The sequence below is a fragment of the Vulpes vulpes genome, chromosome 6 (assembly GCF_048418805.1).
Source record: "Vulpes vulpes isolate BD-2025 chromosome 6, VulVul3, whole genome shotgun sequence".
NCBI lineage: Eukaryota > Metazoa > Chordata > Mammalia > Carnivora > Canidae > Vulpes > Vulpes vulpes.
In genome coordinates, this window is record NC_132785.1 from 107,421,163 (window position 1) to 107,440,974 (window position 19,812).

Genomic DNA, 19,812 nt, shown 5'->3' on the forward strand with positions numbered 1-19,812 from the left:
CAATAATATAAAACTGTCAGGGTGCCTGGGTGGCTCAGGTCATGATCCCAGGGTCCCAGGTTGGTTCCTTCATCCCCTGCAGGGAGCCTGCTTCTCCTTCTGCCTGCTTCTCCCTCTGCCTGTGTCTCATGCCTCTCTCTCTGTCTCTTATGAATACATACATACATAAATAAATACATACATAAATACATAAATAAAATCTTAAAAGAAAGAATTTTCTTTTTTAAAGAACACTGTGATGAGATGAAAGTCTATTTGGAGAGAAGATGTAGAGCTTAAAGCTTAGGGCAAAAGCATGAGGGAATGAGAGCACTGTCTCTTGGCTGTTTTTCCTGGGCTTTCAAGACATCAGAACAGGCAGGGAGCATTCAGTTTCTCTCTCCCAGACAAGATTCTCTGACCTCTTTTCTCCTCAGTGTGTTGAAAGGTAAAGCTTTTAATCCTGGCTAAATCACCACAAACTTACGCAGTAATACAGGTAAAAGAAGAAGGCTTCCAAGGGCCAATAAATAGACACACTATTAAGAAGAGACCTAATGACTCCCCAAGAAATCCAGCTCTCGGTATAACATACAACTAGACTTCTGGGAAATCTCTGTTGGTTACTAGGATCATTGGATAGAGGCAGGGAGCATTCAGATTGAAGAGCAGAACTAGGGGAGTATGTGTGTGTGTGTGTGGGGGGTCTCACAGTGAGCGTTCTTCTCTGAATATGATGTTCTAAGAGTTAGAAGCTCTGTTTCTGTGTCGATCAGATGATGGAGATTACCATGATCCTACTTATGGATTACTGGAGAACAACTGAGTCTTGGAGAAATACAACAGAAGGAACCAGGAATGATTAAAGAGGCCACTTGAATCAGGCTGAGGCAGGCTGCCCCAGTTGCCCAAATAATCAGCTTTTCACTGAAATGCAAAGAAACTGGCATTCCTATTTTCTCAAAGATTTACATCTTGCTCTTCTAGTTAGTAGCAGAGCTATTGCAGGCATGGATGGTGTTGGTGGTGAATAGCCAGAGAACCGGCAAATAAAAAATGTAATTCTGTGTCGTGCCTGGCTGGCTCAGTAGGTAGAGCATAAAACTCTCGGGGTTGTAAATTCAAGCCCCATGTTGGGTATAGAGATTACTTAAAAGTAAAATCCTTTTTGAAAACGTGTTTTTTGTGAGCCAGTGTTTCATTCTGTTCATACATCTGTTTCTTTGTCAAACTATCTGGTCATTGCTTACTAGTGATTTAATACGATTACAGAAGTAAGTGATGTAGCAACTGCAAGGTTAATCTATCGCATTCCCCAGTACCAGCTGCCCCTAGGACAACACTCTTGGCAAGCACTCAAGGTGGTAACTTCTGTAATTCAAAGTTCTGGTAACTGAGCCAAGATCAGGCTCACCAGGCTATTTTTGTATCCAGACAGCAAGTGGCTATTTGAAAAGTATGTTTTCCACTTAATCTAATCTCTCTGAATGTAGGGAATTATTCCTTAAAGACTAAAGGCGGGCAGCCGGGGGGGCTCAGCGGCTTAGCGACGCCTTCAGCCCAGGGCCTGATCCTGGAGACCTGACGTCAGGCTCACTGCATGGAGCCTGCTTCTCCCTCTGCCTGTGTCTCTACCTCTCTCTCTCTCTCTCTCTCTCTCTCTCTCTCTCTGTGTGTGTGTCTCTCATGAATAAATAAATAAAAATCTTAAAAAAAAAAAAAAGACTAAGGGCAAGTTCCCTCAGAGAGAGAGACATGTGACCCTAATGTCTTTCTCTCTAGACCTGTTACAATATCTGATTCCTCCGGAAAAAAAAATCATATGCTTGAGTCCAGATGCTTTGGACAAAGAAAATATTTAAGTATTTCAGGGGATTTTTAGATACAAATTCTTGGAAACCTCAATCAAATGGGAAAGACTAATGTTCATGGATATGGAGGAGGAAGGGTCTGACAGGGGGACAGGTTTTACTTGCTCTATGAGTAGGACACAGAAAATCAAAGGTATCCTTTTTGGTGATTTCATCACTCCCTGATACTGTTCTTTTTTGTTTAAATCTTTTATTTTATTTTTTAAAATATTTTATTTATTCATGAGAGACACAGAGAAAGAGAGGGAGAGAGAGGCACTGACACAGGCAGAGGGAGATAGCAGGCTCCATGAAGGAAACGTGACATGGGACTCAATCCTGGGTCTCCAGGATCACACCCTGGGCTGAAGGCAGCGCTAAACTGCTGAGCCACCCAGGCTGCCCCTAAACCTTTTATTTTGAAATAATTTTAAGCCCACAAAAAAGTTGCAAAAATAGTACAGGGTTCCCCGGTACCATTCCTCCTCCTACCTTAATGCTAACATCTTACATAACCATAGTACAAATATCAAAATCAGGAAGTTAATATGAATATAATACTACATAACCATGAGAGTATTATTGAAATTAGGTTATTGCTATCTTGGAGAAAGGACTTATTCAAATGCAATGTATACTGGCTGGTAAGAACGGAAATATAGAGCTCTCTTGTCTCACCAAAACTGTGAACAGGAAATAAGTAACAGGCCAGATCACAAGTGGAATCACAGCTGACACTGGAGTAACTGGGAATCCGTCCCCACTTCCAACCTTTTCCCCTTCAACTCTCAGGTGGGTTATTGGAAAAGTAAAGAGATCTCAGATCCAGGATTACAGAAAACTAAATGAATCTGTAACTGTGGCTGACATTGTTTCTCTATAGGAAGATCTTTCGAAAACATCCCTGATTGGTATCCTTTTATTGATCTTATTACTAGGGCATTGTTTTTCATCCCAATGAAAAACATTTTTTTCTTTTCTTTTCTTTTCTTTTCTTTTCTTTTCTTTTCTTTTCTTCTTTTCTTTCTTTCTTTCTTTCTTTCTTTCTTTCTTTTTTTTTTTTTTTTTTTTTTTTTACACTTTAGGCATCAACAGCAGTTTGCTCTCACTTGGAAGCCAGTGATTTACCTTTGTAGTCTTGCCTCCAAGATATTTCAGCTCTCTAGTCTTTCATATTATCTGATAAAGTGATATTTAAACAGGTGTCCTAAGCCTAATACGAATAGGGAACTCACTCATTATGTTGATGGTTACTGATCAGGTGACACTGAAGTAATTGTTTCTGAAGTTCAGCATTTCCATATTGAGTCTATACCTAAAAGTGAGTGGGCTATTGAGCATGGAAAAATTCAGGGGCCTTTTCAGACAGAAAACCTTCTGGAAGTGTAATTATCTGGGAATAACCAAAGAGATTCTCTCCTACATCAGGCAAATGCTTTTGTCTATCCACAAAGTCCCTATCCCAAAAATAGGGGCACAGAAATTAATGTTTATGTTTAATATTGGAGATACTGTACCACATATCCAGGTATTATGCTGTGTCTAATCACGAGACAAACATTAAAATGCGTATGAAGCCACCCCCTTCTCTTATAGCAGCTGATTCTTTTTCAGATTATGGCCAACTCACCCTGGCAGTTGGCCTGTAAACTACCTACTTCTTCCATGGAGTTCCTTTTTTTTAAAGACTTTATCTATTCATGAGAGACAGAGAGAGCGAGAGAGAGAGGCAGAGGGAGAAGCAGGCTCCACGCAGGGAGCCTGACGTGGGACTCGATCCTGGGTTTCCAGGATCACGCCCCAGACCCAGGGCGGTGCTAAACCGCTGAGCCACTGGGGCTGCCCTTCCATGGAGTTCTTAAGTGCAGAAATCAGCCCACAGGAAAGCATTTTTTTAAATTTTGGATTTATTTATGATAGTCACACACACAGAGAGAAAGAGAGGCAGAGACACAGGCAGAGGGAGAAGCAGGCTCCATGCACCGGGAGCCCGACGTGGGATTCGATCCCGGGTCTCCAGGATCACGCCCTGGGCTAAAGGCAGGCGCTAAACCGCTGTGCCACCCAGGGATCCCCCAGGAAAGCATTTTGCATGGCCCAGCTCAGGCCTCCTTCTTAGCTGCTTTTCCTTCATGTGCCTGGGAGCCATTTCTGTGGCACTTTCAGCAGCCTGGGTATCAAAAGGGAGAGGGAGAAGCCACCTTTCACTTTGCCTTTCTGAAATCTGAGTGCAGATTTCACTTTAAAATTTTATTTATTGGGATCCCTGGGTGGCTCAGCAGTTTAGCGCCTGCCTTTGCCCAGGGCTTGATCCTGGAGACCCGGGATCATACATATCCCACCTCAGGCTCCCTGAATGGAGCCTGCTTCTCCCTCTGCCTGTGTCTCTGCCTCTCTGTCTCTCATAAATAAAATCTTAAAAAATTTTATTTATCTATCTATTTATTTATTGAGGTGGGGGATTGGCAGAGGGAGTTTCTCAAACAGGGTCCATAAGCAGCTCAGAGCCTGATGAAGGGGTCAGTCTCACCACCCTGAGATCGTGACCTGAACTGAAATCAAGAGTTGGACACTTAACCTACTGAGCCACCCAGGTGTCCCTGAGGGCAGATGTCAATTGTGCTAGTGGCTGCAGCAGCTCAGGTAAACCGAGTGTTCCTAGATTGAGCACAGCCTGCAACACTTCAAACAAAGGGTGTTTAAAACATCCCCAGCAGGTACTTCCAGAGGTAGAATACTGAAAGCTCACTGTACCCTGAGAACTGGGGACCTGGTCTGGCTTATTGTGCTTCCACTCGCTGGGCACCGTGCGCATGTTCCATCCACCCTGTTGTGAAATCAAGTAGGCTGAGCAGAATGGTTGGGTTCAGCTAATGACAGGCACTGGCAAAAATGTGAAGAGCAAGAGGAGAGTGAAGTCAAGCTATTATGAAATAGCTTCACTCTCTCCACTCCCACACTATCTCACCTCGGATTGCCTGCCTCCCATCACAAAGGCTATGTAGGTAGGGCTCCTGCCAGGCAGCCTTCTGCCTTTGAGCCTTCAAGGCCCAAGGTTCTGCAACCAACTTGTTTTTTAACCTTGCCAATGCCTTTGGAAATAGTCCCATTATGAAACTCCCCACAAATTACCCAATTGGAACGTGCCACTTGTTTGTTTCCTGCCAGAACTCTGACGCAGCTCAACACTCACGCGGCCAGTGACCAGATTCGTGAATTGAAAAGCAAAACTCTTACTGAGCACCTGCTATATAGTTTTATCAGTGCGGTGTTTGCCATATGTTAGCCCAGGTAATTATCACAATTTGCCTTTTACAGAGAAGGAGACTGGCTTCAGAGACTGAATTACGTATCTTGCTAAGGATCACCAGGCTATTAAGGAGCAGGATCAGACCGGAATCCAGGTCGATCTCACTCCATAAACATCTATCTGCTCTGAAAGCCACCCCTTGGTACCCTTAGCTCTAAGAAAAAGGCCAGGGAAAGGATGGAGAGGCAGGGGAAGGATTAGGGCTGTTTCTCCACTGATCACCTGAATTACAATCACCTGGGATGCTTCATGAACCTGCAGGTTCTTGGACCTGACCGTATCAGTCCCATCGCAACAGTCTTGGTACCTCTAGTCCACATTCACTGCGCCGGATGGGAGAATTAATAACGAACTCTTATTTTATTTTATTTTTTTATTTTTTATTTATTATTTTTTTTTTTACGAACTCTTATTTTAGTTGACAGCGTTCTTCTGGCTGACCAGACATCAGCGCGTTTGCACAAACACTAGATCTCACGCAGCGGTTGAGAGCGTCTCACGTGCACCCAATGGGAGAAGCGCAAGGTGCCAACCGTGATTGCCCCCTAGGGAGGTGAAGGGCCGCCCGCGGGACACGTGACTGGCGAGGCGGATAACACCCCCCTCCCGCCGCAGCGCTCGGCAGAAATCAGGATGGCGGCGACGGTGAGCCTGGAGCCCGCGGGCCGCTGCGCCTGGGACGAGCCCGTGCGCATCTCCGTGCGCGGCCTGGGCCCGGGACAGCCCGTCACGCTGCGCGCGTCCCTGCGCGACGAGAGGGGCGCGCTCTTCCGGGCCCACGCGCGCTACCGGGCGGACGACCGCGGCCTCCTGGACCTGGCGCGCGCGCCCGCGCTGGGCGGCAGCTTCGTGGGGCTCGAGCCCATGGGGCTGCTCTGGGCCCTGGAGCCCGAGACGCCCTTGGTGCGGCTGGTGAAGCGGGACGTGCAGACGCCCTTCGCCGTGGAGCTGGAGGTGCTGGACGGCCACGAGCCCGACGCCGGGCGGCTCCTGGGCCGGGCGCTGCACGAGCGCCACTTCCTGCGGCCCGGGGTGCGGCGGGTGCCGGTGCGCGCGGGCCGGGTGCGCGGCTCGCTCTTCCTGCCCCCAGGTGAGCGCCCGGGGTCCCGGGCTGTTTTGGAGAATTAGATGGAGTCCCGAGACCTGGGTGGCCTCTTGCCTGACGGGGGGTGGGGAGCTCATGGTTGTGGAACTTTCCTAAACTCGTCCCCGCACTCCAGAGTCTATTCTGGATTGAAGTTTTTCCTCCAAGTTTCTCGGCACTTCCAGGAGTCAACTGCCACTCCTTAGCTAAAAAAGTGCATTCAACATACTCAAAAAGTGCATTGATTTTTTAAAAAAGATATTATTTATTTATTCATGAGAGACACACATAGAGAGAGAGGCAGAGACACGGGCAGAGGGAGAAGCAGGCCCATGCAGGGAGCCCGATTGCGGGACTGGATCAGGCCCTGGGCTGAGGGCAGGCGCTAAATCGCTGAGCCATCCAGGGATCCCCAGTGCATTGATTTCAAGTGCCAGCCAAGCGGCTGTGTTTCAAATACCAGTATTAGGTAATGACTTTTTTTTTTTTTTTTTTTAAGATTTTATTTATTCATTAGAGACACACAGAGAGAGAGAGAGAGAGAAGAGAAAGGAGAGAGAGGCAGAGACACAGGCAGAGGGAGAAGCAGGCCCGGGACTCCAGGATCAGGCCCTGAGCCGAAGGCAGGCGCCAAACCGCTGAGCCACCCAGGGATCCCTCAAATACCAGTATTAGGTAATGACTTAAGGTGCTGTGCAAGAGTGGCCTTTGCCTGTTTTCACATCAAATTTCTGAGGAAGCTAAAACCACAGATAGAGGCAGTGCCCTGTAATCCGAGAAGACAAACTGATGGTCCCTTTCTCCCATTTTAAACAGTCTGTTGGTGATTCCCAATCTGGGTTAATTTTCCTCCACCCCAGAGGACATTTGGCAATATCTGGAGACATTTTTGGTTGTCCCAATCCAGGAGGCCTGGGGTGCTATTGCCATCTAGTGGGTAGAGGCCAGAGATGTTGCTAAGCATTCACAATGCCCAGGGTAGCCTGCACAACAAAGAAGTACCTTACTTAAAATGCTTATAGGGCTGAGGAACCCTAGGCTTAGAAAGAACAAGGTGAACAAAAAAAACCAAAAAAAACAAAAAAACAAAAAAAGAAAGAACAAGGTGCTTACTAGGTGAAAGAAGCTTGGATACAAAACGCCTGACCCAACTCTTAAAACCAAATTCCAGACTGAAACCCCTCCCATAGAGAAATGCTGCAGTTTTTGCCACATGCCACAGAATCTGGAACAATTGTCATTCTCCAAAGCGAGAGGCCCTGCTTTATTCTTACAGCTCTTAGGCAATTCACACTCTTAATTAATGACTGCATATTCAGCTGTGAACTCCTGCAGCTAGAATTGGACTTTACGCATCTCAATGGGTCTGTATTCCTAAAGGCTTGCCCAGGGATAGACTAGGAGCTCAGTAGTCCTACTGATTTAAGAAGAATCAGCCCCCAGGGATACCTGGGTGGCTCAGTTGGTTAAGTGACCAACTCTCAGTTTTGGCTCAGGTCATGATCTCAGGGTCATGGGATGGAGTCCTACCTTGGGCTCTGCCCTCAGCAGAGTGCCTGCTTGAGATTCTCTCCCTCTGCCCCTTCCCCTATTTCTCACATATTCTCTCTCAGTCTCTCTCTAAAATAAATAAATAAAAGCTTAAAAACGGCCTTTTAAAAGAATCTCCCACCTAAAAACCCTTTCACTACCTATCATGGCTACTGATATTTGAGTCCAGTCAATGTTCTGTTAACTATTTCAGTGTCTACTATGTGGCCCATTTAAAAAGTCGGTTCTGGCCCAAAGGCTTTTGTAAATAATGTAAACAAGTTCAATCACTTAACAAATATGAATTAAGTCCAGGACCATGCTACATACTGGGATGCAATATATAGCACAGACAGACATGGTCCTCACTGCACTAACAGCCTAATAAAGGACCCAGGTAACTATACTTGCAGTTATAAATGTGGTAAGTGCTAGGAGAGGGGAAGTACAGGCCCAGGGTGCTGGTGAGAACATATAAAAGACTGACTCAACTTACTTTGGGAGGGATCTGGAAAGCCTTCTGGGAAGGGAGATCTAAATTTAGGTTTGAGGGGCACCTGGGTGGCTCAGTCTGTTAAGCGTATGCCTTCCACCCATGATCCCAGGGTCCTGGGATGGACCCCCTGCATCTTGCTCCCTGCTCAGTGGGGAGTCTGCTTCTCCTTCTCCTCTGCCCCTCCCCCCCACTCTCGCTTGGTCTTTCTCTCTCAAATAAAGACATAAAATCTTAAGAAAAAATTGGGGATGGAGGGGAATAGTGTATACCATTTTTAGGAGCCAAAAGAACAGAGCACATTTAGGAATGGTGTTGGTGTTACTTAAGGCTGGGGCAGAGTGTGCAAAGACATAGGCAGTATATCTAATAAACCCTTATATATGTAGTGCTCTCAAAGTATTCTAAAATAGTTTTTTTTGGAGGAAAATTATGTGGGAAATGTACATTATATCAAATGCTATCTCTAGCATATTTTTCACATTTTCTCACACATATGTATGAAAATATGTGAAAAATTCTGGAGAAAATAAAGCTTTTTGTTCCCGTCCTTCTCCCTGAAGATTATTAAAAGAAAAAAAATGCACATTTTAAAAAGGATCCTTTTTCCACCCACTCCTCCACCCCCAACCTTACTTGCTCTAGAAACTTTTCTTTGCTGACTACCAAAATCTGAAACTCAAGAATGTCTTTTGAGAGTCTAAAGCTTTTTAAGATTTGTGGTGCTTTCCAGGTGCAGGACCCTTCCCTGGGATCATTGATCTGTATGGAAGTGGTGGTGGCCTTTGTGAATACAAGGCCAGCCTCCTGGCTGGACATGGGTTTGCTGTGCTTGCTTTAGCTTATTTCAGATTTGAAGACCTCCCTGAGTATTTGGATGGTATACAACTCGAGTACTTTGAAGAAGCTGTGGACTTCATGCTGCAGCATCCAAAGGTGGGTCCTCATGCTTGCCTGAAGAGGAGAGGGGATAGAGCAGACCCAGGACTGGATCCAGAAGCCATACCAGAACACCAGGGGCTAGAAATATATCATGAGACACAAAAGTTCCTTGGATTATTTTTTTTTAATTTTTATTTATTTATGATAGTCACAGAGAGAGAGAGAGAGAGAGGCAGAGACACAGGCAGAGGGAGAAGCAGGCTCCATGCACCGGGAGCCCGATGTGGGATTCGATCCCGGGTCTCCAGGATCGTGCCCTGGGCCAAAGGCAGGCGCCAAACCGCTGCGCCACCCAGGGATCCCAGTTACTGGGATTATTATTTCCATTTCTATCCCTCTCTCTCCAATCTCTAAAGACTCCACTGTTTATTTCCCTTTAATTATTAACCACAATTCAAAGAGCTCCCCTAAAATGTTACTAACCTTAAATTCTGGTTCTTCATCTACCACCACATGGCCCAATAATCTTGAAAAAGGCAACTCTTTCTCTGAGATTCCATTTTTCTTATTCATAAGGCTAATGTAAATGTACAAATGGAGAAATTTGACTAGCAGGAGACATTTTTAGGACATTTAAATAGGGACTGTATTTGATTATATTAAGGAATCATTAATTTTGTTAAATGTAATAATGATACTGTGTTTTTATAGATAAAGTTCTTATCTGAGACTGGAAAAAATAAAATAGTTTGGTATGATTATAGATAGAATATATACTCTGCAACTCCCTAGACTCAAAGAAACTCAAATATTCTAATGTTAAGTAATAAAATGTTCCACAAGGTCTGTGGGTTAGTCTAACTCAGTCAGAATTCAGAGACTGGTCTCTTAGCAGAGCTGCTAAAGCCTAGATGGTCTTGACTTGTGATTATTGGTTAATTAGAGGAGCTAAGGCCCCAGGGAAAAACAAGAGACCAATATATCAGTTCTGCCCTTAGACCTAGGCAAGAGGGGCTTCTGTCTTGGACTTTTGTTTTAGGTGGCCACACTCTGGCCTTCCTTTGGGCTGCATCCCTGCTGACAGGGTGAGGAGTCCAAGGCACCTAGGGAATGTATCCACCTGGAACCTGTGTGCTTACGCACACGCCCACCATGCCCTTGTGATCTGGAACCCCAGAATTCTTTGCCAAATGGCATCGATCCTCCTTCTAGTCCTGTGTCTCTTCTCTGGTCTATCAGTGTGAATACACCTAGACCTTAAACACATGGGCTTGCGGGATCCCTGGGTGGCTCAGCGGTTTAGCGCCTGCCTTTGGCCCAGGGTGTGGTCCTGGAGACCCAGGATCGAGTCCCACCTCGGGCTCCCGGCATGGAGCCTGCTTCTCCCTCCTCTGTGTCTCTGCCTCTCTCTCTCTCTATGTCTATCATAAATAAATAAATAAATATTTTTTAAAAAAACACATAGGCTTGGGTGTCCACATACATGTGTGAGAGGCCCCTCGAAGTTGATGATGGAGCCAGGGTTGCGAAAAACAGGAAGGTGGGTAGGGACCAAGGATGGGCTGGCTCTCCCCCAGTCTGCATTCCAGTACAGAGCTTCAAGACCTTCCATGCTTTCAAATCTCCTGTTATGGAGGTATATTTATCAAAGTGGGAGAAAAGAATATATTTAAAGAGTTTGTTCACTTGATTTATAACTTTTAAATATTTAGGGTATGTGGGTATAGGTCTCTGTGTGTACTCTGGACCCAATCACCAAAAATATTAGTGGAAGGCCCGTGTCCTAGGAAATCAATTGATTTGCTTCTTAGAAGACCCACTTGAGCATTGTGGATTGTTGCATGAAGAAAGCAAGCCAATGACATTTTAAAAAGCTACCTAGAGAATATAAAATCACTGTTTATGTCCTCCATTTACAAATTCTAGGCTTGTTCTGTTTCTCTTCTACAGGTGAAAGGCCCTAATGTTGGGCTTCTTGGCTTCTCCAAAGGAGGTGACCTGTGTCTCTCAATGGCCTCTTTCTTGAAGGGGATCACAGCCACTGTACTTATCAATTCCTGTGTGGCTAACACAATAGCTCCTCTGCCTTACAAGGATATGATTATCCCCAATCTTGGCAGTGACCCAATGAGATATACAATTAATGAATCTGGACTTTTGAATTTTATGGGTATTTGGGAAAATCCACTGGAGGAATCCAACCAGAAAAGTATTATTCCATTTGAAAGGGCCCAGGGGCCCTTCCTGTTTATCGTTGGCATGGATGATAATAACTGGAAGAGTAGCTTCTATGCTCAAATAGCCTCTGAACGGTTACAAGCCAATGGGAAAGACAGACCCGAGATAATCTGCTACAAAGGAACTGGTCATTGTATTGAACCACCTTATTTTCCTGTATGTAGAGCTTCTGTACATGCAGTGTTAGGCCAACCCATATGCCATGGAGGTGAGCCAGAGTTTCAGTCAAGGGCACAGGTCGATGCTTGGCAGCGAATTCAAACTTTCTTCCATAAACATCTCAATGGTCAAAAACCTGTCCAGTCCAGCAAAATATAAAATTGTAATCATAGACCAGATACTATTAATAAAAACCGAATTCATACAACATGTGTTGGGTTTTCCAGAGCACGTAGGAAACTTTTGGCAACAAAATAACTATCTCAGCTTCTTATCAGGTCCCATTGGAGTCTTTGCGACCCTGATTTCTTCACTGCCACTCCTTTCTCCCCTGAACTTTACTCACTGTATAGGCTTTTTTTTTTTTCTCTCTCTCTCTCTCTCACTGTATAGGCTTAATCCTGACCTCATCCACAGGATCCATCTTAGCCGTAAGTAGGTGAAATGTAAGAGTGCCTACCCAACTCTCTGTTGCTGGCCTAGCTTTGACCTGTGTTCTGGTTTTGAAGACTGAGTTTCTGTATTCGTAAGAGTTCCAAATCCTGTTTGGACTCTAACTGACCATGTCTGAGCATTGGGAACATACCCACTTGAATCCTTTATGGAATGAACTATGCTTCTTTCTTGCCAGTATACATTTCTGAATGTGTATTCAAGACTTGTTCCTGAACCCCAATTTGAAGATTGGGGGCATTGAGTTTCTTCATATGCTAAGCCATGTTTTTATTTATTTTTTAAAATATTTTATTTATTTGTCAGAGAGAGAAAGCATGCACACACAAGCAGGGGGAGCAGCAGGCAGAGGGAGAAGTGGGCTCCCCGTTGAGCAAGGAACCCAATGTGGGATGCAGTCCCAGAACTCTAGGATCATGACCTGAGCTAAAGGCAGACACTTAACTGTCTGACCACCCAGGCATCCCTTTGCTTTTATTTTATGAAAGCAGAGCTTTGTTTTTATTTTATGAATGAGGCCTCAATTTCTTCCTTACTGATAATGTATCCTTTACAAAAATTCAAACGTTACTTTTACAAAGTAAAGCTGAGTTCTTTACAACAGTACTTGTTGTAAGCAAAACAGTGTATTGATATACTGATATAACCCAGTTTTTAAAAGATTTTATTTATTTGAGAGAGAGAGAGAGAGAGCAAGATGAGGTGGGGAGGGTCAGATAAAGAGTGAGAAGTAGACTCTCCAGTGAGCAGGGAGCCCAATGTGGGACTCAATCCCAGGACCCTGAGATCATGACCTGAGCTGAAGGCAGACAACCAATTGAGCCACGTAGGCTCCCCTATAACTATTTATTTATTATTATTATTATTATTATTTAAGATTTTTATCCATTTATTCATGAGAGACACAGGGAAAGAGAGGGGCAAAGACATAGGCAGAAGGAGAAGCAGGCTCCATGCAGGGAGCCCGATGTGGGACTCAGTCTCGGGACTCAAGGATCATGCCCTGAACCAAAGGCAAATGCTCAACCGTTGAGCCACCCAGGCATCCCAATTTTTAAAAAAGGATTTATTTATTAATTTGAGAGAGCAGGAGTGGGAGGGGCAGAGGGAGAGGCAGAGAGAATCCCAAGCAGACTCCACACCTAGTATGGAGCCTGATGCAGGGCTTGATCCTACAACTCTGAGATCAGGACCTGAGCCAAAACCAAGAGTTGGATGCTTAACCAACTGCACCACCCAGACACCCCAACTAACACATTTTTAAGACTCTACCCTCTGGGCCACTGCCTTAATCTTTGGATGTCATGTTATACTTACCAAATTAGACTTCCTCCCAGCAGCATCTGTTCCTATCACCTTCCTACTAGGAAGTACTGGGATCCATCTGCCTCAACTCATTGCAATGTACTGAGCACTACTATACCTAGATACATAAGAGACCAGAATAGAAGGTCTTTCCTGAGTGCAAGAAAATTTTTCTGAGACCACATCACATGGTTTGCTGGGCACATGCAAAACCTTTCACCAATTCCAGTTTATCCAAACAACTGCCCATTAGTTTTTGACTAATGAAAAGAAGGTTCCTTAGAGGTAACTTAATTTTGACAAATTGCTAACAATATGTATTGAGTGTAGTTATTCCTTATGTAGTATAATAATTTACTATGATGTGAATTCTTGGAGTGGCTGTTTTAATTCACTCCCAGGTGGTCCTGGTACACTAGGACCTTTGGGATGGAGGAATCACAGGAAGAAGTTATAAGGAACATGGCTTGGGGTATGAGAGAAGTGAGGGCCAAAAGCTAGCCCCAGAAGCTAAGCATGAGGATGACAACTATCTCCAGGTACTAAATTTCCAGGTATAGGGACAGCTCTCCACTTCAATTTCTTCCTTACTGATATCCTTACTGATAGCCTAAAATATCCTACACTGCCTAAAGATGTTTGGTCACTTTCTTCTCTGAGTTGACTATATATCTGGCCACCTGTTTCTAAGATTTCAAAAGGAATTTCAGGTTGTTGAATAGCTACCTAAAATATGGTAATTGTGAGTTTGAAGGAAGGAAGAGAAAAGGTATCTGTGAAATGAAGCCAGAAACTAGGCTAATACAATAGTGCTTATTATGTAGTCCTATATGTTTGCCTTGACTGGCCACTTATTCAGTCATATGCTTTCCAATGGCTTATGCAAAGAAAGAAACCTAGTCAGTTACACAAAACTTAGAGTATTCCTAAAATAAAAGCAAAGCTTAGCAATCAATTTCTTCCAAAGGCTGTCATGCTAAGAAACATTAAGTGATGTAAATGGTAGTAACCTCAAGGATACCCTCACAGTAGGTATAAATTCCAGGCTCTCCTACTTATTGACTGTGTGACCTTGGGTAAGTTATTAAGCTTCCAAAGCCTCCATTTCATCATCTATAAAATGAGGATAATAGTGATAATAACAAGAACTACCTCTCTGGGCTGTTGTGATTAAATTGGATAATCCAGGTGAAGCATTTAAGAAATTTATATATCTATTTGTGTATTTATTTTTAAAACATAACATTTAAATTTCATTAGAGAAAACTAATGGATTCTACAAAATCTAAGTGGGGTCAACCTGAGAGATCCTAAGAGAGAATAAGTGTTCTTCCAACTCTGAGATTCTCAGAGGTGCTGGGTTCCAGAACTTTGGGCTTGGACTTGCATTCTGAAGTTGGACCTGGTAGTCACAGATTAAATTTAATCTTCTTAGTTTATTACCCTCTTCCAGGCTTCTAGGGCCAATTACAGTTATCAACTTGATGTATACCTTTCTAGAACCATTTTATATGCATATACATACAAATACTTGTTTGAATGGAAAAATGTGGTTTTGTGAATCCCATGCCTTTTGCTTAGAAAGAGGAAAAGTCATGATGTATTTTTTTTCCTGCATATAAAGACACCTTTTTAATAGTTATTTCAGGCCACAAGACAATAGAGATTATTTCCGTAGTATACACATGCGTAGAGCTGCCTCATCGAAAACGTTTAAACTTTAACAGTGGCAGTCTTTTCTTAATCCCAGGCAAAAATAATTTCAAGAGGGAAAGGAATTTTGCTGGGAGCCTATAGTCTAGGTAAGCCTCCTTCGGCTAGGTTAGGGACTCGTGACCCCTGGTGGCCAAAGCAGGACTTTATTTTTTAAAAATTTTTCTATAGCAAGAAGCAGCTTACTTATTTATTCATGATAGACATAGAGAGGCAGAGGGAGAAGCTGGCTACATGCAGGGAGCTGTACGTGGGACTCGATCCCAAGTCCCCAGGATCAGGCCCTGGGCCGAAGGCGGCGCTAAACCGTTGAGCCACCCGGGCTGCCCAACAAAGCGGGACTTTAAGGAAGAGACCGGGGCAGCCCCAGAGGCTTAGCGCCTGCCTTCGGCCCAGAGTGTGATCCTGGAGACCCGGGATCGAGTCCCACGTCGGGCTCCCTGCATGGAGCCTGCTTCTCCCTCTGCCCGTGTCTCTGCCTCTCTCTCTCTCATGAATAAATAAATAAAATATTTTTAAAAAATAAATAAATAAATAAATAAATAAATAAATAAATAAATAAAGAAGAGACCGGCCAGCATCTCCTGATCAGTAACTTCTCCCTCTTGGCCCGGGAGCGGTAGGCGGGGGATGAGCTCCTGCCTCTTTCAGGCGGTCCCACTACAGGGACCCCCCAAGCGTGACCGACCCCGGGCCCTCCTAAGTCGCCCCATCCGGCAGCCGTTTGCAGAGTGGCGCCCCAGGGACCAGCCCGGGGGCCGGCCCTGCTGCCCCCCGGGCCAGCTGATGCCACTGGGCCCCGCCTCTCCGGGCCCCGCCCGGCTGGCCCCGCCCCATCCGTGACGCCGGGCCCTCCCGCCTGCCGGAGTCCAAGCCGCGAGGATCCCGGGGGCCCCCTCCTGCCTGGGAGGGGGATCTCCACATCGGCCCTTCCCTCCCAGAAGGCGGAGACCCTGACCGTCCCGCCTAAGGCGGCGCTGGCCGCGGAGCTCCTGGACATTCACGTGCACGGCTTAGGCCCGGGGGAGCGGGGGACCCTGCGGGCAACGGCCGTCTCTACCGCGGCCGCCCCTTCCACTCGGGGACGCGCTACCAGGCGGGCGGCCGCGGGGAGTCGGACCTGGCCGGGGGCCGGGCTCGGGGTGGCCCCTTCACGGGCGTGGAGCCCATGGGCCTTCGTGGAGCCTCACGCCGGCCGGCTCGGAGGATCCCTGCTTCAACCAGATGCCGAGGGGCGTGATGAGCCCCCCCACCCCCACGTGGAGGTGACCTCCCCCGCGCGCCGCGGCAGCCGGCGGTGCCGCTGGGCCGGGCGCTGGCCTCCGCCAGGTGCGGCGCTGGTCCTCCGAGCTCGGCTGCCTGCGGGCGTCTTCCCGCTGCCCCCAGGTGCGGGAGGTCTTGAACGCAGAGCGCTGGGCCTGGCTTTAGGAAATCGACCTACGAAAGCCGGCTTGCTGTGCTAGCTAATTAGTGTTCGGAAAATAAAGCGGGCGCCTCGATTCCTTTGTTTTGTCTCCCTACACACCAGGTAGGACAGTCGCTCTCCTAAATGGCGACTGTACCTCTTTTCTGCCAGCTGCACCCCCATCCCCTTTAAACTCCTCGGGCTGCAGAGCTATTGCTTGTGAGCATCTTTGCTATAATAAGCATAAATGGCCCGTACAGTTTCTAGCATTAAGTATTTGCCTCTCTAGTAGGGAGAGCTTTGTGTTAATTTACTTTTCCAATTATCATTTCTTGTAATGATGACCAGATTAGTGGATACAAATCTTTCACTGGTATCTGTTCGAGCCCGATCACCACTGAAGGTCTATTACATATATTGTTCACTTTTTTATACTGGTTTCACGTTAGGATACAGATATCTTTTTGTTTTGTTTTTTTTTTTTTTAATTTTTTTTAATTTTTTATTTATTTATGATAGTCACAGAGAGAGAGAGAGAGGCAGAGACACAGGCGGAGGGAGAAGCAGGCTCCATGCACCGGGAGCCCGATGTGGGATTCGATCCCGGGTCTCCAGGATCGCGCCCTGGGCCAAAGGCAGGCGCCAAACCGCTGCGCCACCCAGGGATCCCTAGATATCTTTTTGTTATTATCTGACATACTCGAATTTCTTGAAAACCATCATGATGAGGAAACTTGCTCATTTCATAGACCAAAGAACAATTTATTTTATAGATGAAAAAAAACTAAGGCCTAAAGTGTTTTAACCAGATCCCACATCTAGATGGTGCTAAAATGAGGGTGCAGTCAAGTTCTTTGAGCGCCAAACTCTGACCTCCACAAACAGGGCTGAGTTAATGAGTCAAAGAGTTAGGTTAGACAAGTTAACTTGTCTGGTTTATTTTCCATGTTCACTCTCAGGATCCTTAGAACAACTAAGAATCTTTTAAACAAGAGATTTAAAACATTTTCATAATTGGGGTTGGTTTTTGTTTTTTTAAGATTTTATTTATTCATGAGAGACACAGAGAGGCAGAGATATAGGCAGAGGGAGAAGCAGGCTCCATGCAGGGAGCAGGATGTGGGACTCGATCCCAGGTCTCCATGATCACGCCCTGGGCTGAAGGCCGCGATAAACCGCTGGAGCCACTCGGGCTGCCCAAGGGGGGATTTTTTTTTTAAGAGTGTATAAGGTCTTAGCAATTTTACATACTGGGGTCAGATTCCTGAATCCAGAGAAAATAAAGAAATTCTGTTATTTTAATGTGGTAAGCTAGTGGTTGGAAAAATCTATTGCTGAATAATTTGAGGATCTGTGTGTTATGTCTTTTTCGTGGTTTTGCTTTATCCTTTCTGAAAGTAATCTTGAATCCAGAGATGCTTGAGATCTAATTTTACAAAGAGCAGATCAAGAGATGCCAAGATATTTGAATGTTAAGAAAACCACCTTGTAAATATCACTACATTAATATTTACACCCGAGCTTTCACTTTGGTGGCTAGATTTGCCTTAACTTGTTTCTAGCTTTGAAAATTTAGCCTAAAACAACAACAACAAAGAAAATTTAGCCTTTGGCACTGGAATTTTAGATCATTTAGTTTGGATTATATCTAATGTTCTTGCCTCTAACTCTGTTCTTACAGATTTATCTGGCCTTCCCCCCCCCCCTTTTTTTTTTTAATTTTTAAGATTTATTTTTTTGAGAGTGAGATAGTAAGAGCACCAGTAGGGGGAGATGCAGAGGGAGAAGGCTTGCTCCTGGGAGCCTGACTTGGGGCTTGATCCCAGACAGAACCTTGGAATCATGACCTGAGCCAAAGGCAGATGCTTAACCCACTGAGCCACCCAGGCGCCCCTTTATCTGGGACTTTTAATTGGAATAATACAGAAGACTGTATCTGAAAAATACTAGGAGGCAATTGGCTGGGAAATTCTCTTGGAATAGTGAATGAATAACATACTCTACAATAAGAATTTTGAAAGACAAGTAACAGATCAACATTAGAAGGAAATAGTTTGACATTTTACTCCCTTTCCACTGTGAGGGAGCAATAATTTACTCTCCTCTTCAATGTCCTTCTGGCTGGACTAAAAATCAAATGGACCTGAAACAGATCAACCAGAGAAAATGAAATTAATTCTTTATGTATAGGGAATCCACACAGACATGGTAATTCCAAAGACAGTCAGGCAAAACAAGGTAAGGAGGAAAGGTTAGAGGCCTAGGACTTTCAAGGGAAGGAATGCAATTCACAGAACAGTAAGAGCAGTTGTTTGGAAATTAGATGTTTACCCTGCCGTACAGATGGGTCGCTCAGATAAAGTTTATCTCTGGTAATAACCCTCATTCTGGAAAAGACCCCCAATTTAGATTTTTCCATGTCATTAAGGGAGGGCTAAACTTTCTCTTGAGCCCACAGGGTCTCAATTGCCTTCAGCTCAAAATAGTCTACATGCCATAGTGGCATATTCTGAGGGGAACTCCCTTGAACCCCTTCAAAGTGAAAACCACCTAAGTGGTTTATCTAGGGGTAGCCTCCCCTTGGCTCCTATGCCACACATATTGTTCATTTTATATTACACCATCATTAGACCTTTAAAATAGTATAAACTTTGTTTGCTTAGGGATTTTGGTGACTTTGTATCTTAAGCTCATTGAGAACTCAAAGGGCCCTTTAAAGTTGGATTTTTTAAATGAGGTATTGCACTTTCATAACTCAAACCCTGCCAAAACTATTTGCTTGGATGATCAGGATTTACTCTTCAAACCAAAACATTTTCCATATCCTTGGTATAAATTTTCATATTTTATTCCATTTCTGAGTGTTTTTCTCATAGGGAAAAAAGAAAAAACATTCTTACATAGCCAAAACAGGTATCTATTTCAACCACAACAATAAACCTATTTCAGCCAAAACAGATTTTTTTCAAGACAAATAAGTGAATGTTTTATTAATATTTATTTTTTAAAAAGATTTAATTAATTTATTTGACAGAGAGAGAAAGCACAAGCAGGGGGAATGCACAGGCAGAGGTTAGGGAGAAGCAGACTCCTCGCTGAGCAGGGAGCCTGCTGTGGGGCTATATCTCAGAATCCTGGAATCATGACCTGATCCCAAGGCAGCCACCCAGGTGCCCCTAGGAACATTTGAAATAGAAAAAAATAATCTAAAAAAATTTAAAGTTAGAAAATAATAATGTTTTTCCAAAAATATAAATTATACAATTAGAATTTGCTTTAGAAAATATTAGCTAGGTATCATAGTCCATTAAGTGTCCTGTCATCTAATCCCAGATTAATCCTCTTTCCTGGTTTATTGGAGATGGTCCTTTCCCTGGTTTGATTGATATGTTTGGTGATGGAGGATTAAAT

General features: G+C 44.6%; 1 protein-coding gene across 2 annotated transcripts; it reads left to right on the top strand.

Moving 5' to 3' along the window:
• The first annotated feature begins 5,664 nt into the window (after positions 1-5,664).
• ACOT6 (acyl-CoA thioesterase 6) lies at positions 5,665-11,733 on the top strand. 2 transcript variants are annotated; one of them, XM_026008557.2, is made up of 3 exons: positions 5,665-6,229; positions 8,980-9,182; positions 11,079-11,733. In XM_026008557.2, the coding sequence occupies exons 1-3, from the start codon at positions 5,773-5,775 to the stop codon at positions 11,682-11,684; spliced, it is 1,266 nt and encodes a 421-aa protein (XP_025864342.2). In that variant the 5' UTR covers positions 5,665-5,772; the 3' UTR covers positions 11,685-11,733. The 2 variants fall into 2 exon arrangements, with proteins under 2 accessions (XP_025864342.2, XP_025864343.2); XM_026008558.2 differs by having other exon boundaries at positions 9,088-9,182.
• The last annotated feature ends 8,079 nt before the right edge of the window (positions 11,734-19,812 follow it).